Source organism: Balaenoptera borealis, assembly GCF_965194805.1.
Source record: "Balaenoptera borealis genome assembly, chromosome: 15".
NCBI lineage: Eukaryota > Metazoa > Chordata > Mammalia > Artiodactyla > Balaenopteridae > Balaenoptera > Balaenoptera borealis.
This window is the reverse complement of record NC_138871.1, coordinates 36,629,886-36,644,570: the sequence shown is the minus strand read 5'-3', so window position 1 is coordinate 36,644,570 and position 14,685 is coordinate 36,629,886. Positions and strand designations below refer to the sequence as shown.

At 53.6% G+C, this 14,685-nt stretch overlaps 1 protein-coding gene across 7 annotated transcripts in view; it reads left to right on the top strand.

The window, feature by feature from the left end:
• Positions 1-145: 145 nt before the first annotated feature.
• The window catches only part of CEP68 (centrosomal protein 68), a 26,480-nt gene continuing 11,940 nt past the window's right edge, over positions 146-14,685 (top strand). For 4 of the 7 annotated variants that reach the window (XR_014234696.1, XM_082356486.1, XM_082356485.1 and 1 more), the window contains exons 1-4: positions 146-289; positions 9,201-9,584; positions 11,302-12,831; positions 14,269-14,391. Coding sequence is in view for 6 of the 7 variants with exons in the window: in XM_082356486.1 (XP_082212612.1) it covers positions 9,243-9,584; positions 11,302-12,831; positions 14,269-14,391 (1,995 nt within the window). In the remaining variant the exon portion in view is untranslated. The other 3 variants (XM_082356487.1, XM_082356489.1, XM_082356488.1) reach the window with 3 other exon arrangements.

The following is a 14,685-nucleotide window of genomic DNA, read 5'->3' as shown; positions in this document are numbered from 1 at the left end:
TCCCATAGGCCAAGACGGTGCCAGGGGTGGGCTCTTCTTGCAGGAGCAGGTCGTGCATTGGTCGAGACTTCGGACTGACGGCTGGGATTGGTCGCGCGGCTCCAAAGGCGCCCTCCGCGCGGAGGCAGGGCGGGCCCGAAGGGCGTGGTCATCACTCGGTCCCGCCCCAGGCGTTCAGGACTCCGGCGGGAGGGCGGCAGTGTCCACCTAGGAATCCCGTTTCGGGGCCGCTGCGTGCGGCTGCTTTCGCCCCCGGCCCGGTCCGGGAGTCCGAAGGGTTTGAGGCGCGGTATGTAGCTGTCGGCGTACGGGCGCGGGGTTCGGGGGTCCGCGGCGCAGGGGGCTTTGGCCCGGCCCCCTCTGCCCTGCGGTCTCGGGGTCTGCGGAGGCGGGCCGGGCTGGCCGCTGGGCCTCGCGTCCCCCGCCTGGAAGGGCGCAGAGGCTTCGCGGAGGCGGGGGCGCCTCGTGCCTGAGACTCCATTTTGCAGTCCAAACGGCGGGTGAGGTTAGCGGCCGGGAGTCTAGGCGCGGAGGTGGGAGGCCGGCGTTGGAAAAGCCTGAGCGCCGCGAGGCCGGGCCGCGAGAGCGCGCGTGTCCGCGCATCCTCCGGTCGGAGCAGCTGCGCCGCGGGGCTGTCTCGGCTGCTGGGGACTTACTTTCCCTCGCGGCCTCGCCCTGGGCGTGTCTTGTTTACGCTGCGCGCTCGCTGGGCCCAGGTTCCCCGGGAGTTAGGGGCCCGCGCTGCTCCCGTATCTGGTCTACCGCAGAGACGCTCTCTCACCCGCTCAGGATCATTACCACTGTTAAGATGGAGACGAACGATGCCTTCTGGTCACCTTGAATGCAGCAGCCCCGCTGCCGAGGGGAAAAAGCAATTTGTCTCACTTTTTTTGCCTGAAGGGGCCACCCTTTCCAACTGTCATCGCTAGAACGGTTCTCAGCCCAGGGGCACAAGTCCAAAACCTCTTTCATGCCCTTTTAATTATTAGGTTGGGTTCGGTGTATTGTTTGTAATAAAAATGAGCGGAAACCTGCCAGTGCCAGAGCAAATTTGGACCTCACTGGGAATTCATTGGAGTGGGTGGGGGAAGGCGGGCAGGAAGATAGATGACATTCATAAATACCTTTACGTTCCTGGACCTAGGGTGTAAAGGGTATCGTTAAAAATGCATGACAAAATGTGTTGGGTCAAGGAGTCAACGATACAGGGCTTGGTTAAAAGAGGTAGAGGTCACCCCTTCTCATCCTTGTTCCCTCCACTACCTGGGTCGATCAGTTCTGGGCCACCCGGTACAGAAAAGAGCAAACAATTCAGGTTTCATGTCTTCTGGAAAGCTTTTTAAAGCCCTTGCCCTACCCCACAACTAATAATCACTCCCTCCTTTGCACAGCCTTCCATAGCCTCTGATTTTATACATCACACTGTATTGTGGTTTCCCCAGCCCGTAGCACAGTTCTTGGAACATAGAAGGCACTCAGTGATTGAAGGAAGCCAAAAGAAAACAAAAAATCAGCAGTGTAGCCAAAAGTTGACAAAATAAAAACTTTAATTCCTTTAACTCGGCCCAATTATTCTTACAGGCGAGGGAGACAGTTGAGCTCTGGCTCTCAAGTCAAATCAGACTTTAGCTCCGCCATGTTACTAACTCTATGGACAAGTTATTTAACTTCTGTATGCCTCAGTCTCTATAAAGTGGGAGTGACAATAGGTCCTACTCCATTATTTCTGAGGTTTAAGTAAAATATTGACATAAAGTGCTTAGCATAGTTCCTGGAACAAAGAAAATGTTCAGTAGCTGTTAGCAGTTGTTAGGATAAAAATAAACGTACTTGAACAGATTCACTAGTGCTAAATATCTGTATAGTATTTGACCCTTCAGGTTCTGTCTGCCTCTTGGTCCTTATCTGTTCCTTGATTTTAAAAAATCCCTTAAGCCATTCCAGACTTTTCCCCCCACTGTAAAAGTATTCCATGGAAGATTACTTGTTTATGCGTTTAGAGTACCTCTACCCACTGGAGATTGATGGAGTGCCAAATAACAATTTGGCCAAGTAGTACAGTAGTATTTGATGCACTCTTCATGTGGTCTGTTACTCAAAATGGTCATGTGAAAACAGAGGAGATGGGGGCTGATACAGCTGACAAAAATGTTGGTTCAGATGGAGGCGGACTTGAAGTGGCTTCTCTCCTTTTAACTTAAATCTGTTCTCCCTTAAAAACTGTCTCCTATCTTTAAAGTTGTTCACAAACATTGTGAAAAGTGGAAGAAGTCTTCTGGTAGCTCTAAAACTATTTGCCAGACCTTGAGGTGGCACATACATCCCCTAGGAGGATGTTGCCTCACTTCCAGATTTTCCTGTACCACTTTCTGGTCACAGGAAACAGGCTAAGTTGTCCATTTCCTTCCAGCTGTAGGTCCCCTTGGCATGTCAGTTTCTCAAATTATTTGGAGTCCCCAAAGCAAAGACCGTACCTCTTCTCACTTATAACTATCTCAGGAGAATTCTGGTCTCTGATTCTGCTTTTAGTGTAGTCACATGAATCTTGAATCCTTTCTAGGGAATACTGTTTTTTCTGAAGATGCCCTTCCAGTTGTGACATTCTATAATTAACCATTAAAAACCTGCCACAAGGTGTGAGCTTTTTCTAGTGTCCTGTTGGAAAGACCTTAAGGACAAGGACCATAATTTTCCTTCTTTGTATGCCTCGCATAAATAGGCGCTTGATGAATGGTTGTAAAGCCATCATAGTTCCCTTTCAAGGCCCTGAAACAGGCTTACTAACCTGGTGGTTCTGAAACATTACTGTGCTTACCAACCACCTCGAGAGCTTGCTAAAATGCAGATTCTGATCCCAAAGCTCTGGGGTAGTGCCTGAGAATCTGCATTCCAAACAGGCTCTGAGGTGCTGCATATGCTGCTTTTCCGTGGACTTTGAGTAGAAAGGTACTAACATAAGTATCTACATTTGCTTTTTAGATATACTGGTAAACAGGCTTTGTTTCCTTCTGGTATTGAGATGAAGTCTTGGATTTAGGAGTTGTTGGGTTTTTTTTTCCTTCTGTTTTTAACAGTTCCTCTATTTTGTTCCAAAAATGATTTAGGAATCTTTCCAAAATAGTTTCAGTGTAACAAGATTTTTAATAAAAGTGATTTGAGGCAGATAGGGTAAAAGAAAATTAAGAGAAATCAAAGATAAGTACAAAAGGTGAGTGCCTCTCTGTGCTATACATTTTACTTGGGTGGGACTACTGATTTGGTTCTGAGCTTCCAAGCAGCAAGAGCAAAGAGGAGAATATTTTTTGGAACCAGTTTTGCCAGTACCTATATAAAGTAAAAACAAACTGGCTACTCAGTGAAACAGCTGTTTCTATTACTGAGACCTGAGAATTCTTCTCCAAAGAGAAGTGTTCTTAATAGTATCTCCAGAAAATCAGTAAGATTCTTATCAATCTTCATACGATGTAGCCCAACAGACTCACGGAAAACTGTCAGTACAGTAAAAGCAATGGCCTGTGGAACTGCAGCCATGTGGTCCAGGGCCAGCTTCTTCAGACAGTAGGAATGATTTTTGTTACAGGGCAGCTGTTTTTCGGCCTTGCTCTTTGGTGGGAACAGTGTCCAGTTGATTGACATGTTCAGTCCCCATCATCCTCATACTTCGAGCTTTGTTGGATGGCAACAATCTACTGACTGCTGAGGAGGCCATAGAGCTTGGGGTTGAGGGGAGGGGTGGCTGGAAGCTCAGGTAAGATCCTTGTAGATGTGACAGTTGCACCTCTTTAAAGGTCATCTAAAGACCTCTCATGACAAGTTAGAAGACTGGCCTTGCTGGGAGGTTCTCTGCGGCCCCAGTCAGCCAGCTATTGAGTGCGAGTGTGAAAGGAGCGGAGAGCAGTCTGGTGGCAGCCTTCCCACCACTTTATTAGAGGGACCCAGTGTGCCTCCTAGGGCCCTGGAGGACTCTTTGACTCCAAGCAAGAGGTAAGGAAGCTGCCCCAGTGGCGGGGAAGGAAAGGGGCTACTGGGGCCAAGGATTCTGAAGACGGCGTCAACCTATTGCCAAGCTGTGGGAGATAAGTCTACCCCTTCATAGCTTTGAGCCTGTTCTCCCTTTTCATTTTGCTTGCTTTCACCTGCCAAGGAGGGGGACAGAACACTCAGGGTGACCTGCCCCACAGGGAAAGACAGGGCCAGTGTGGAGGGCTGATAGGCTGCAGGGCTCATACATCCAAGGAAGGAGCAGGTGGAACGGCGGCAGGTCCGCCTCCCAGTGTCAAACCTCCCGCCACAGCGTTCCCGGCACCCCCCCACCCCCCCGAGGCGGGCCTGGCCCTCTTGTGACTGCCCCTTTTGTTGACCTCCCCCGCATAAGTCTTTACCCGCTTTCATGCTGCCTCCCATGCCTGGACTGGCTTGTGCCTTTGAGCTCCGTGCTGCTGTCCATCTCGTTCCCCCAGAAGCCTTCCAGCAACCTGACAGTGCTGGGTCCTCCCCACTGGCCCCCTTTCCTTGTGGGTAGCTTTATGTTCCTAGAGAAAGAGTGGCATTGAGAGCCTCTTTGTCTGCTTCTCTGGCCAGATTCTGCCACTGTGTGTGCATGCCGTGACCACTGACACCTGTGGCCTCCTGCAGAAGCAGCACGGAGCTTCAAGGCTTTGGCCCCTGAACTGGTAGGGCTGGCTCTGTCAGGCAGCGCCTGGCCTCCGTGGCCGGTACAGGTGCTGTCTGTGCACTTGGCTACAGAGACAGGCCCTGACCAGAACCCAGCTTCCTGGGCGGAGTTGGTATTAATCAGGTTGTTTGGAAGGGGAGCTTGTGATGTACAGAATCGTGGGGAAAGTCTTTTTGATCAGAGGAGGATTGCTCCCTAAGTCGATCATTTGTACATTTAAATGGTTAAGAGAGGGGCATCACCATCCCCCCACACACACATGCGCGCACACCTCCCAGTCCTCTGTTCTCCATCCTGGACAGAAGCAAGTGGGAGGAAGTCCTGGTAGCTGTGACAGGCCTGCACGAGGGTGGTGCAGCAGGTACCAGGAAGCGTCAGGAGTCCAGGCTTACCCAGTTAGTGTGACCCCATACTTCTACTGTAGGGCCGGAGTAAGCCACGCCTACATAACTCCTAATTATATCTGGTAGATCATACGGTCTCTGCAGGTCCTGGAAACTAATGGAGAATTTTAATACCAAACTCCAGGTGGTCCCTAGAACATCGTGAAGCTTATGTGTCTTGTCGCTTGGTTTGGCCAAGCACAGGGCTGAACTGGTGTGTGCAGACCTTTCTCAGATGGGAGGCTTGAATTCATTGTTCGTTGTCTGTGCTCAGAGCTCTCCGGTCACTCTGTCCAATCTCCTGTTGCTTCCCGGTTAGGAAGGAGGCTGACTGAGGCCTCTGCCCACCAAGGAGCTGCTAGCCTCCAGAAACACTGTAAAATGTGTGATCAGAGAGCAGGGAGGACCCACGTAGAGTAGTAGGTTGTTTGAAGCTGCAGACAGCATAGCAGGTTGTTTTCATCTGAGCAGTCCATTGGGTGTTTAGGAAAGGAGTAAGCTCTCACTGGAAGGGTTCAAGCAGAATCCCCATCTCCACACTCACCCTCAGAGGGTTAGAAGGAACGATGATGTGTAAAATCTAGAATCTATGGAAACGAGGACTGGACTTTCATGCAGTATTACAGATGCCCACCTGGCAGATGCAGACAGAGTTGAGCCCTAGAAATCCAGAGCTTATACATTTGCTAGGCTGATGTTTTCTTCGACATGATTGATGTATTCAGCAGTCATTACTTCAAGGAGTTTCCCCTGATTATCTCGCTCCGAGTTGATTTCTCTTTTCTTTGTATTCTGTAGTACTTTACATAGAATTTGGAATGAACACTCATGGACTTTTTTTCTTTCACATGAATCTGTCTTAGTTCTCATATAAAACTCCTGTGGCACAGGAAAAATACAGCATGATTTGTTAGGCAGATTAATACGTAAGATTATGAAGGGACTGCGTATCCAGACTGAGAAAATAACCACCTATAATCTGTCTCTTCAGAAGTACCATTTCCATGAAAGTCACTGAATTTCAGACCTTCTTTCCTGGTTGCTGAAGGGCCTCTGGCGACACTGTTAACCTAGTTCAGGTTTGTATGTATACTTGAAAGTTATCTAGAGGTATATCTCCTGCATAGCTTATAATTCTAGCTCACCACTCACCCCCAGAATGAATGGATACCTTCTTTTTTGAATAACGAGATCCAGACAAGACAAATCAAAAATACATCATTAAAACAAAGACAGAGATCATTTGTTTGCACCCCTCTTTTGCCCCAGCATCATCTTATTCCAGTCCTGTCTTATGACCACACGCTTTAGTGGAGGGGGAGGGGACTAGGAGAGTAAAAGGGGTATTAGCCACCCGTCATGGCCCAACTCTGGCCATTGAGAGAATTTCTAGAGGTGGAGCAAGAAGTAGAAATTGGGGGCTGCAGGCTAGGTTCAGCCGTCACCCTAATATTTCCAGCTTGTGGGCTCAGTTTATTCCTATAATTGTGAAAACACAGTTTGCCTGAATCGTCTTCATGTGCAGTTTCTTAAATAGCCACTAGGTGAGGATGTGGCTCCATGAAAATCGTTCTCGGCAGGACTTGGTCACTCATCTCTTTGTCCCTGTACCAGCCTCTCCCCTCTTCTACTTTGTGTGTCTGTCTGTTTTGTAACTTGTTCCCCAGTTCATAAAGAGCTTGGGTTCTGGAGTCACACAGGCCTGGATTTGACTCTCTCTGAGAGGTTTCCCCCTCTGTGAAATGGGGATAGGAGGACCTGCCTTCTGCGGGAAACTGGCACTCTCAGGCCACCGGTGGGAGTATAAATTGATGCCACCCGGTGGAGGTAGAACATATGCCAGAAGTACGTGTGTGGGCCCCCTTCGCCTCAGCAGTTCTCCTTCTGACTGTTGGCGCTGTGGGTGTGCTAGCACGCGTGCAGTGGTGTGTGTATGTGGTTCACACAGCGTTGTGTGTAGTAGCAAAAGGTTGGATCTAACGTGAATACCCACCAGTAGGGGACCGGTGGAACACGCTGGCGTGCATCCTTACAGTGGAGTTCAGTGCTGGGCAGCGGTTAAGAAAAAGAGAGCGCTGTCTGTTTATTGCTAAGGAAAGATCTCCAAGATATTTCATTTTTTTTTTTTTAACTTCATACCGTATTTTATTTATTTATTTATTTTTGGCTGTGCTGGGTCTTCGTTTCTGTGCGAGGGCTTTCTCCAGTTGCGGTGAGTGGGGGCCACTCTTAATCGCGGTGCGCGGGCCTCTCACTATCGCAGCCTCTCTTGTTGCGGAGCACAGGCTCCAGACGCGCGGGCTCAGTAGTTGTGACTCACGGGCCTAGTTGCTCCGCGGCATGTGGGATCTTCCCAGCCCAGGGCTCGAACCCGTGTCCCCTGCATTGGCAGGCAGACTCTCAACCACTGCGCCACCAGGGAAGCCCGATATTTTATTTAAAAAAAAAGAAGAAAGAAAAGCAAGGTTCTGAACAGCGTGTCCTGTACAGTTTGCTACTTTCATGTAAAAAGAGGGGGAAGGATGAAGTAGATTTTTGTGTTTGTCTGCATATACAATCAAGAGATGAGAAACACACACAACTTTAATTAGACTATTTACCTGTTTTTGTGGCAGTATGTAGTGGTAAGCATTTTGCTTGATTTATATGAAAAAATACCTGCTTTTTCTTCCTCTGTTGGACTCCTTCGTTCCTTGCAAGGTGACTTTCTGCACTGATTCCGCCCCTCCCCCCGCAAACACTAGCTGACACTCAGCATGCACTGTGCACAGGCGCTGTCGTCATGCCCCGCGTGCCCTGGCTCGTTTTAGGAATGGGGACAGGGCTGGAGGGAGACTTACATGTGCAGTGTATTTTATATTTGAACCACGTGTGACCGGTTCAGGACAGTCATTCTTCTGATTAGTCCCTGCGCGCGTGCTGCTGGCCGTGAGAAGGAGATGAGAGTGCGTGTGACGCGTGTGGTGCTCTAGGCTCGCCTCTGATTGTCTGGAGCCTCGCCAGGCAGGCAGGGCAGGACACTCTTGTTTTCCGGGCACACGGTCCGCACCAGCGGTGGTTCCCAGTGTGAGGGCCCAGCAGGATGAGCCCGCGGCCCCAGCCTCCTCTGCCCTCTCCGGCTTCCCTGCTGCCACTGGCGCCTCCTCTTGCCGTCACCCGCCTTCTCGTCTCTGAGGACGTGGGGCTGTTTCTGGCCAGGTTTTAGCTTTGAGGTTGACCCAGTGCATTCCAGGCGGCCGCCCAAATCCCGGGCACTTGCGCTTCCCTCACCTCCCTGTCCAGATCCTCCTGGAGTTCTCTTCCTGCCCGTTTTTTGTCCCACCCCATCCGGTCAGGGCTCCTGGCAGAGCCCCTGCCTGCACACTCAGGCTGGGGGGTCTCCCTCTGTGGTCCCTGAAGCTCCTGTTGGAACGGTTCTGTTTTCAGATCCAGCTCCCAGATTGTTCCTTCTCTCGCCCCGAGTGCTCACCCTGGTACACTGCCCCCCCGCCCCGCCCCACCTGCCCGCCGCCTGCCCGGTGTGCTTCTCTCTCACTGTCACGTGCACGCACGCGGCGTGACCGTTGCCGTTGTTACCAGCTGGATTTCCACGGTTCCCTCAGTCGCCGGTTAACTGTAACCCAGTCAGCAGGAGGAGAGCTGCCGCGGCCTCCGGTCACGGGCCATCTTGGAGCCCCACAGGCCGGGTGTGGGTGCGAGGCTGCCTCTCGGCCGCCGCGGCCTGGAGCCGCCTGCCGCCGGGTGTGTTGCCACGACAACTGCTGCAGGCTGGCGCAGGGAGGGCCCAGGCCAGGCCCCTTCCCCAGCGGGGCTAGGCCAAAGCGACAGGGGCGGAAAGGCGACTTGAGGCGGGACAGACCTTGACTCTGATCGGGGCCTGCACTGAGCCTCCTGGCACCTGCTGCTGGGACTGCTGCCAGCCACGCGACAGCAGAGGACACAGTGACGTGCTCCCGTGTCCCCTGTGGACGGGTCTGGAGCGGAGGAAAAGCCAGACCTCTGTTTTCCTTCGAGGAGGGAGCCATCATTTGCTCTTTTGGCCAAAAAAGTGTTTGTCTTAATCATTAAAATGTAAAAAAACAAGGTTTCTTAGCCGTAGATGCAGAAAGCTTCTCTTTTTCTCTCCCCTTCCCATTTTGTAGGGAGCTGAAGCTTCAGCAGAGCCCTGATCTAGGAATATCTCGATGGCCCTGGGAGAAGAAAAGGCAGAGGCAGCCGCGGACGCGAAGGCCCCGTGCCCTGGGGGGTGGAGCTGCCCGGAGCAGGAGCTGGATCCTGCAGGACCTGCGCACGGGAAGCAGCTGCCCCACCTGGAAGCCGAGGGGGGCCCTGCCTCCACTGTCGGGGGTGCCCAGGGGCTCCCTGCCTGTCACGGTGGGGCTGGCCCTGGCCCCTCGGGAGCCTGCCAGCCGCAGGCCAACGGGGCCAGCAGGGAGCCGGCAGCGGGTGGGTCTAAGCCGGCTCTCAGTTCCCAGCTTCCCCCTGCCAGCCTGGGGACTGGAGATTTGCACTCCGTGAGAAGCCAGGTAGGGGCTGAGGCAAGTGGGGCTGTAGCTTCACCTAAAGCTGCCCTCTGAGAGTACCTTCCAGCACTGTGTCAGCATCTTACACGCTTTCCCAGCCTCCATACGAGGTGGGGAAGTCGGGGAGCTTGGGTGTGATGATTTCTGTTTTACAGCTTCACATGGAGAGTTGGGCTTTGGGGCCAGCAGGGGGCTCTGTCCACAGCATCTCCTGTTCCTCAAGAGTGTGACTGGTGACCTTTTGAGGATCAGGGAGGCTATGGCCAAGACCTACTGTCCAGAGGGCTAGGCCAGGGGAGCCCTGACGGGGGGAGCCATGTCCTGTTTTTGACTCGGTGATGTGTAGGCTTTACGGGGCCCCTGAGGAGATGTGGGAAAGGAGGGTCCGGGGCTGTGGGCTCCTGAGGGCTCTGAGACTGTATCCCCTTGGGACCCAGGGAACCTGGCGGTACCTTAGAGCCCCTATGGTGGGCAGCACCATCTCTGGGCAAGGAGAATTTTGGGGGCCTCCCTGATGACAGGGCAACTTCGCCTGATGGGAGTCACGTGGAGCAGGGAGTCCTGCCTGTGTCTGTGACCTCAGGCAAGTCACTGGATCTTTCAGGCCCTCAGTATAGTCGGGAAGGTTACCTGATGGACCTGTCCCTCCCATCTCTACGTCCTGTTATGTTCTGCTTGCCAAGGCCTTTCATGGGAACGGCTTTGATCTCTTCCGTGTCATTGTGGCATTGACCGCCACATGCTGCCCCCAGAGCCCCATCTTGGGAGGAGGTGCTGAGCTGACTGTCTGGGAGAAAACAGAGGCTAGGCCCACCTGCCTGGGGGCTAGGGGCGGTGCAAGGCTCGGGTACCTGAGTCAGATTCAGTGAGGCTGGCAGCACGTGAGCAAATGCAGAAATGGGCTGTTTCCTGAGTGCGGGTCTGGTGCTATTGTAACGCTGCTGTTTGTTGAGCTCTCACCCTGTGCTTTTCACCCTTGAGCTCATTTAATCCGCATTTCCTGAGGAAGCGGTCCTACCACTACCCCCGTTTTACAGGTGAGAGAAGTGAGGCTCAAAGTCGTACATCTGGAAGCTGGCGGCTAGGGCCTGGCCTCAGGTCTGTCTGGTTCCAACGCCCATGCCCTTAACCTCTGTGCTGTCCTGCCTGCCTTGGGGGCAGCCTCTTCACCGAGCATGTTAAAAACCTGAAGTGAAGAGGCTGAGGCGGATGACTCATTTTGCCACGCGTCACCGCTGGGCGTGAGCTGAGCCAGGTGGGCTTCCTGACTGCCGGGTTTGGATGCGAGTCCCGTCAGCGACAGAACGGTTGAGGTTCTGCCTGCCCAGGACACGCTTCTCAAAGGTTAGGCAGTGTGTTCCAACTTCAGCACGACAGAGCTCCTTGAGTTCTGCTCGCTCGCGAACTAGGCATCTGCGGAGGGAGAACTTCGGAAGGGACGGGGGGTGGGATCAGCTCGGGGCAGGCAGTCTGCTCCCCGGAGCAGGCTGTGTCTCCAGCCGCCAGCAGCACACTCTGTCTGACTCTTGCACCGGGTAGCAGGCTGCGTCTCCAGCCGCCAGCAGCACACTCTGTGATTCTTGCACCGGCTAGCAGGCTCTTCCTTTCAAGACCTTTCCTCAGTATCATCTGGGTCCCCAGAGAAAAGCGCCAACTTGTCATTGAGGGAAGAAATTTGACGTGCTTATTTTCACCTTTTCCTTCCCTCCTGTCACTGCAGATGGAGGAGACTAGGCTTTCTGCCTCAGAGGAGCTACCTCAGGCTCTCACCATTCCCAGAACCACTGCTCTTTGCTCAGGACATGATGCCGACCCTGACGATGACCCGTCCGCAGTGGAGTCGCCGCAAGTGCTAGCCCGCAGCCCACAGTCTCACGTCTCGGGGTGCCCGTTCCCGTCAAGGTGGAGGTCCGCCGTGAGCCCAGGTGCCACTGCACCTCAGTCTTCCAGCTGCAGCGTCTCTGCCTCATCCCTGGGCAGCAGCCTCCAGGGTCACCAGGAGAAGGCGGAGCCTCAGAGTTGCTCCCTTGCCAAGGTCTCCTCCTCCCTGGAGCTGGCTGTGCCGCCGTCGGCCCCCTCGGTGGTGGGGCTGGGGCCTCGGTTCCAGTGGTCGCCCCAGCCAGTGTCCTCAGGGGGCGATGCTCCCGGGCTGGGCAGGAGGCGCCTCTCCTTCCAGGCCGAGTACTGGGCCTGCGTGCTGCCGGATTCCCTGCCTCCCTCCCCTGACCGCCACTCCCCGCTCTGGAGCCCGAATAAAGAGTATGAAGACCTGCTGGACTATACTTACCCCCTCAGGCCCGGGCCTCAGCTCCCAAAACACCTTGACAGTCACGTACTGGCCGAGCCCATCCTGCAGGACTCAGGCGTAGACCTGGATAGCTTCTCTGTCTCCCCAGCAAGCACTCTGAAGTCACCCACTAATGTCTCGCACAGTTGCCCACCAGCAGAGGCCGCTGCCCTGCCGTTCTCAGGGCCCAGAGAGCCGATCTCTAAGCGGTGGCCCTCTGGAGTACCCCAGAAGCAGGGCAGTGTGGGGTTGGCATCTTGTAGCCCCATTGCCTCTACCCCCAGAGCCCCAGGCAGTAGGGACACTCCTTGGGAAAGCAGAGAGCCAGCCCTGAGGGGCATGAAGCACTGGCCACCTGTGGGCAAGCACCTTGAGCTGGGCTCTCCCCACCTGAAAACACGGGACAGAGGGTGGCCCTCACCCAGACTGGAAAGGGAGAAGGGGGCCAGCCAGGGTATCGGGCGCTTCGCCTGCACGGAGTCTGGGTGGAAACCACAAGAGGAGGTGGAAAGTGATGACGAGTATCTGGCCCTGCCCTCTCGGCTGACGCAGGTGTCTAGCTTGGTTTCGTATCTGGGTTGCATTCCCACCTTGGTGCCCCTGCCCACTGATGCTGCCGAAGGGCAGAGATCCCTGGACGTGTCAGACAGTGATGGGCCAGCTTCCCTCCCGTCGGACTCCAGCCAAAGCCAGCTTCCCTCTGGAGCTGCCCTCAGAGGGTCCCGAAGCCCTGAGGACCACAACCACTGTTTGCTGCGCTCCTTCGTCCGTGCAAGGGGCTCAGCGGGAGAGGGCGGTCTGGTGAGCAGCCAGGCCCTGGGGGTCTCCTCTGGACCGCTGAGAACACGCGCCTCCTTGCCGGCGATGTTGGACCAGCGGGCATTCTCGGATCCAGATGCCGAAGGGCAGCCTCCCAGGAGAGGAGGAGAGCAGGGAAAAGAGTCGCTCGTGCAGTGTGTGAAGGTAAACTCAGCATTTCAGAGGAGTCGTCTTTCTTCCCCCAGCCCACTAACCTCATAATAAAACCTAGTGACACTGAGTACTTATGCGCCAGGCACTGTATTGCACCTTCTCCTGTCTAATCCTCATGACTTTCTACTGGCGTTCTCATATCACAGTTGGAGAAAAAGGCAGTGAGACATGAGGTAACCTACCGGTGCACAGTTAGCAAGGGCTGGAGCCTGAGCTGCTAACACTATCCAGGCTGCTCCCCGAGGCACTTGACCTTGAGGATTAACGGGTACTCTGCACAGGAAGGACCTGTGCTCAGATGCCTTCAGGAAATACGGGCTCAGTGAAAGTGTTTCTTGGCCGAAGGACTTCTCAGAGCTTCGGTTTGATAAGGCGGTGTAACTGCAGGGTTGGAGGTATCAGATGCACCATTTCCTAGGCTTCTCTGTCACTGAACCTTCTCTTGCGGACCACCTGAGACTACCAGGAGGTGGAGCTAGTGCTCCGTGGAATAGGGTTGTCGGCCTCAGGCAGATGTGAATTTCGGCTCAGTCTCTTCAGTTTGCTCGTTTGTAGAATGGGGAGCTTTGCCTCTGTGGGACTGCTGTGTGGATTAAATGAAGTAATTCATGTTGAGCGCTTCACGTAGTCCCTGACACGAGGATGTTTGGAGCGTGGCTGTACACACACTCGGAGAGCCCACGGCCTGCCTTCCGGCTGAGCGCCCAGGTGCTGTGTCCACACGGCAGCAGGGCAGCCTGCCCGAGGGCTGTGTCCCCAATGGCGACATCACAGAAGGGCTTTAACCTGCCCCCCGATGTCCCGTGGATGACTTTATTTGTACGGTGGAGCAGGTAGGACAGGTGTTAGCGTGTGCCCTCCTTTGTGATGAAAGATTGAGAGAGACAGTGGGGTGAAGTGCTTGGGTCACAGCCACCCCTGATGAGTGGGTGGCAGGAGTCTAGGGCCCCAGCTCCCTGGGCGGGTGGGAGCAGAACAGGGACAAGCAGTTTTAATTCAGTCGTTTTCAGGCATAGGATCAGGTCAGTCACGATCATGGTCACGTATTTTACGTCCACGTTTTCCCCAGGAGCAGTTTTAGAGTTGGCGGTAGTGCTGACCCAGGAACTGGTCTCTGTGCCAGGCAGGCCCCTTCTGGGCTGTCCCCGTCCCTGCCCTCACCTGAGCTCCTCTGTCCCTACCTGTGGGGCTGGACTTTCTCAGACTGAGAGGGCCACAGAACCAGGTGCGCTCTTCTTATTGCCCTGGCGGAGGTCTGGAGTCACAGGGTGGGGACAGGCATGGAGGAGAGAGGAGACAACGCCTCAGTGGGGAATGCTCGCGAAAGGCGCACAGTCTGTATCCTGGGATTCCCCCAGGTATTTTTAGCCTTTGAAAATGTAAACAGCGGTTCCGTGTGTAACACCACGTGTTAATTTGTCTACACAGGCATTTTGCTGTCAGCTGGAAGAGCTGATCCGCTGGCTGTATAATGTAGCAGACGCTGCTGACCACCTGACTGCATCCAGGTCCAGCCTTACAGGCCTCAAGTCTTCTCTACAGCTTTACCGGGTAATATGTGGTCCTGGCATCTGACTGTTCACTCACGAGAGTGGTGGCTAAATTACTTGATTAGAAAGTAGAAGTTCAAATAACTGATGCCATGTATGTTGTGGTCCATTAACTTTTACCTGAAATCTAATCAGAGGTTCTTTTCAAATTCTTAGTGCTGAAAAACTGTAACATGTATGAGTTATTTCCCAGGCCAAATAGAATTTGAACAAAGTGCATTTTATTTATCCTCAATCAAAAATACTTCAGGGTTATTTGTGATGTGATTTTCCAAATATCTCACGGATTGATAGG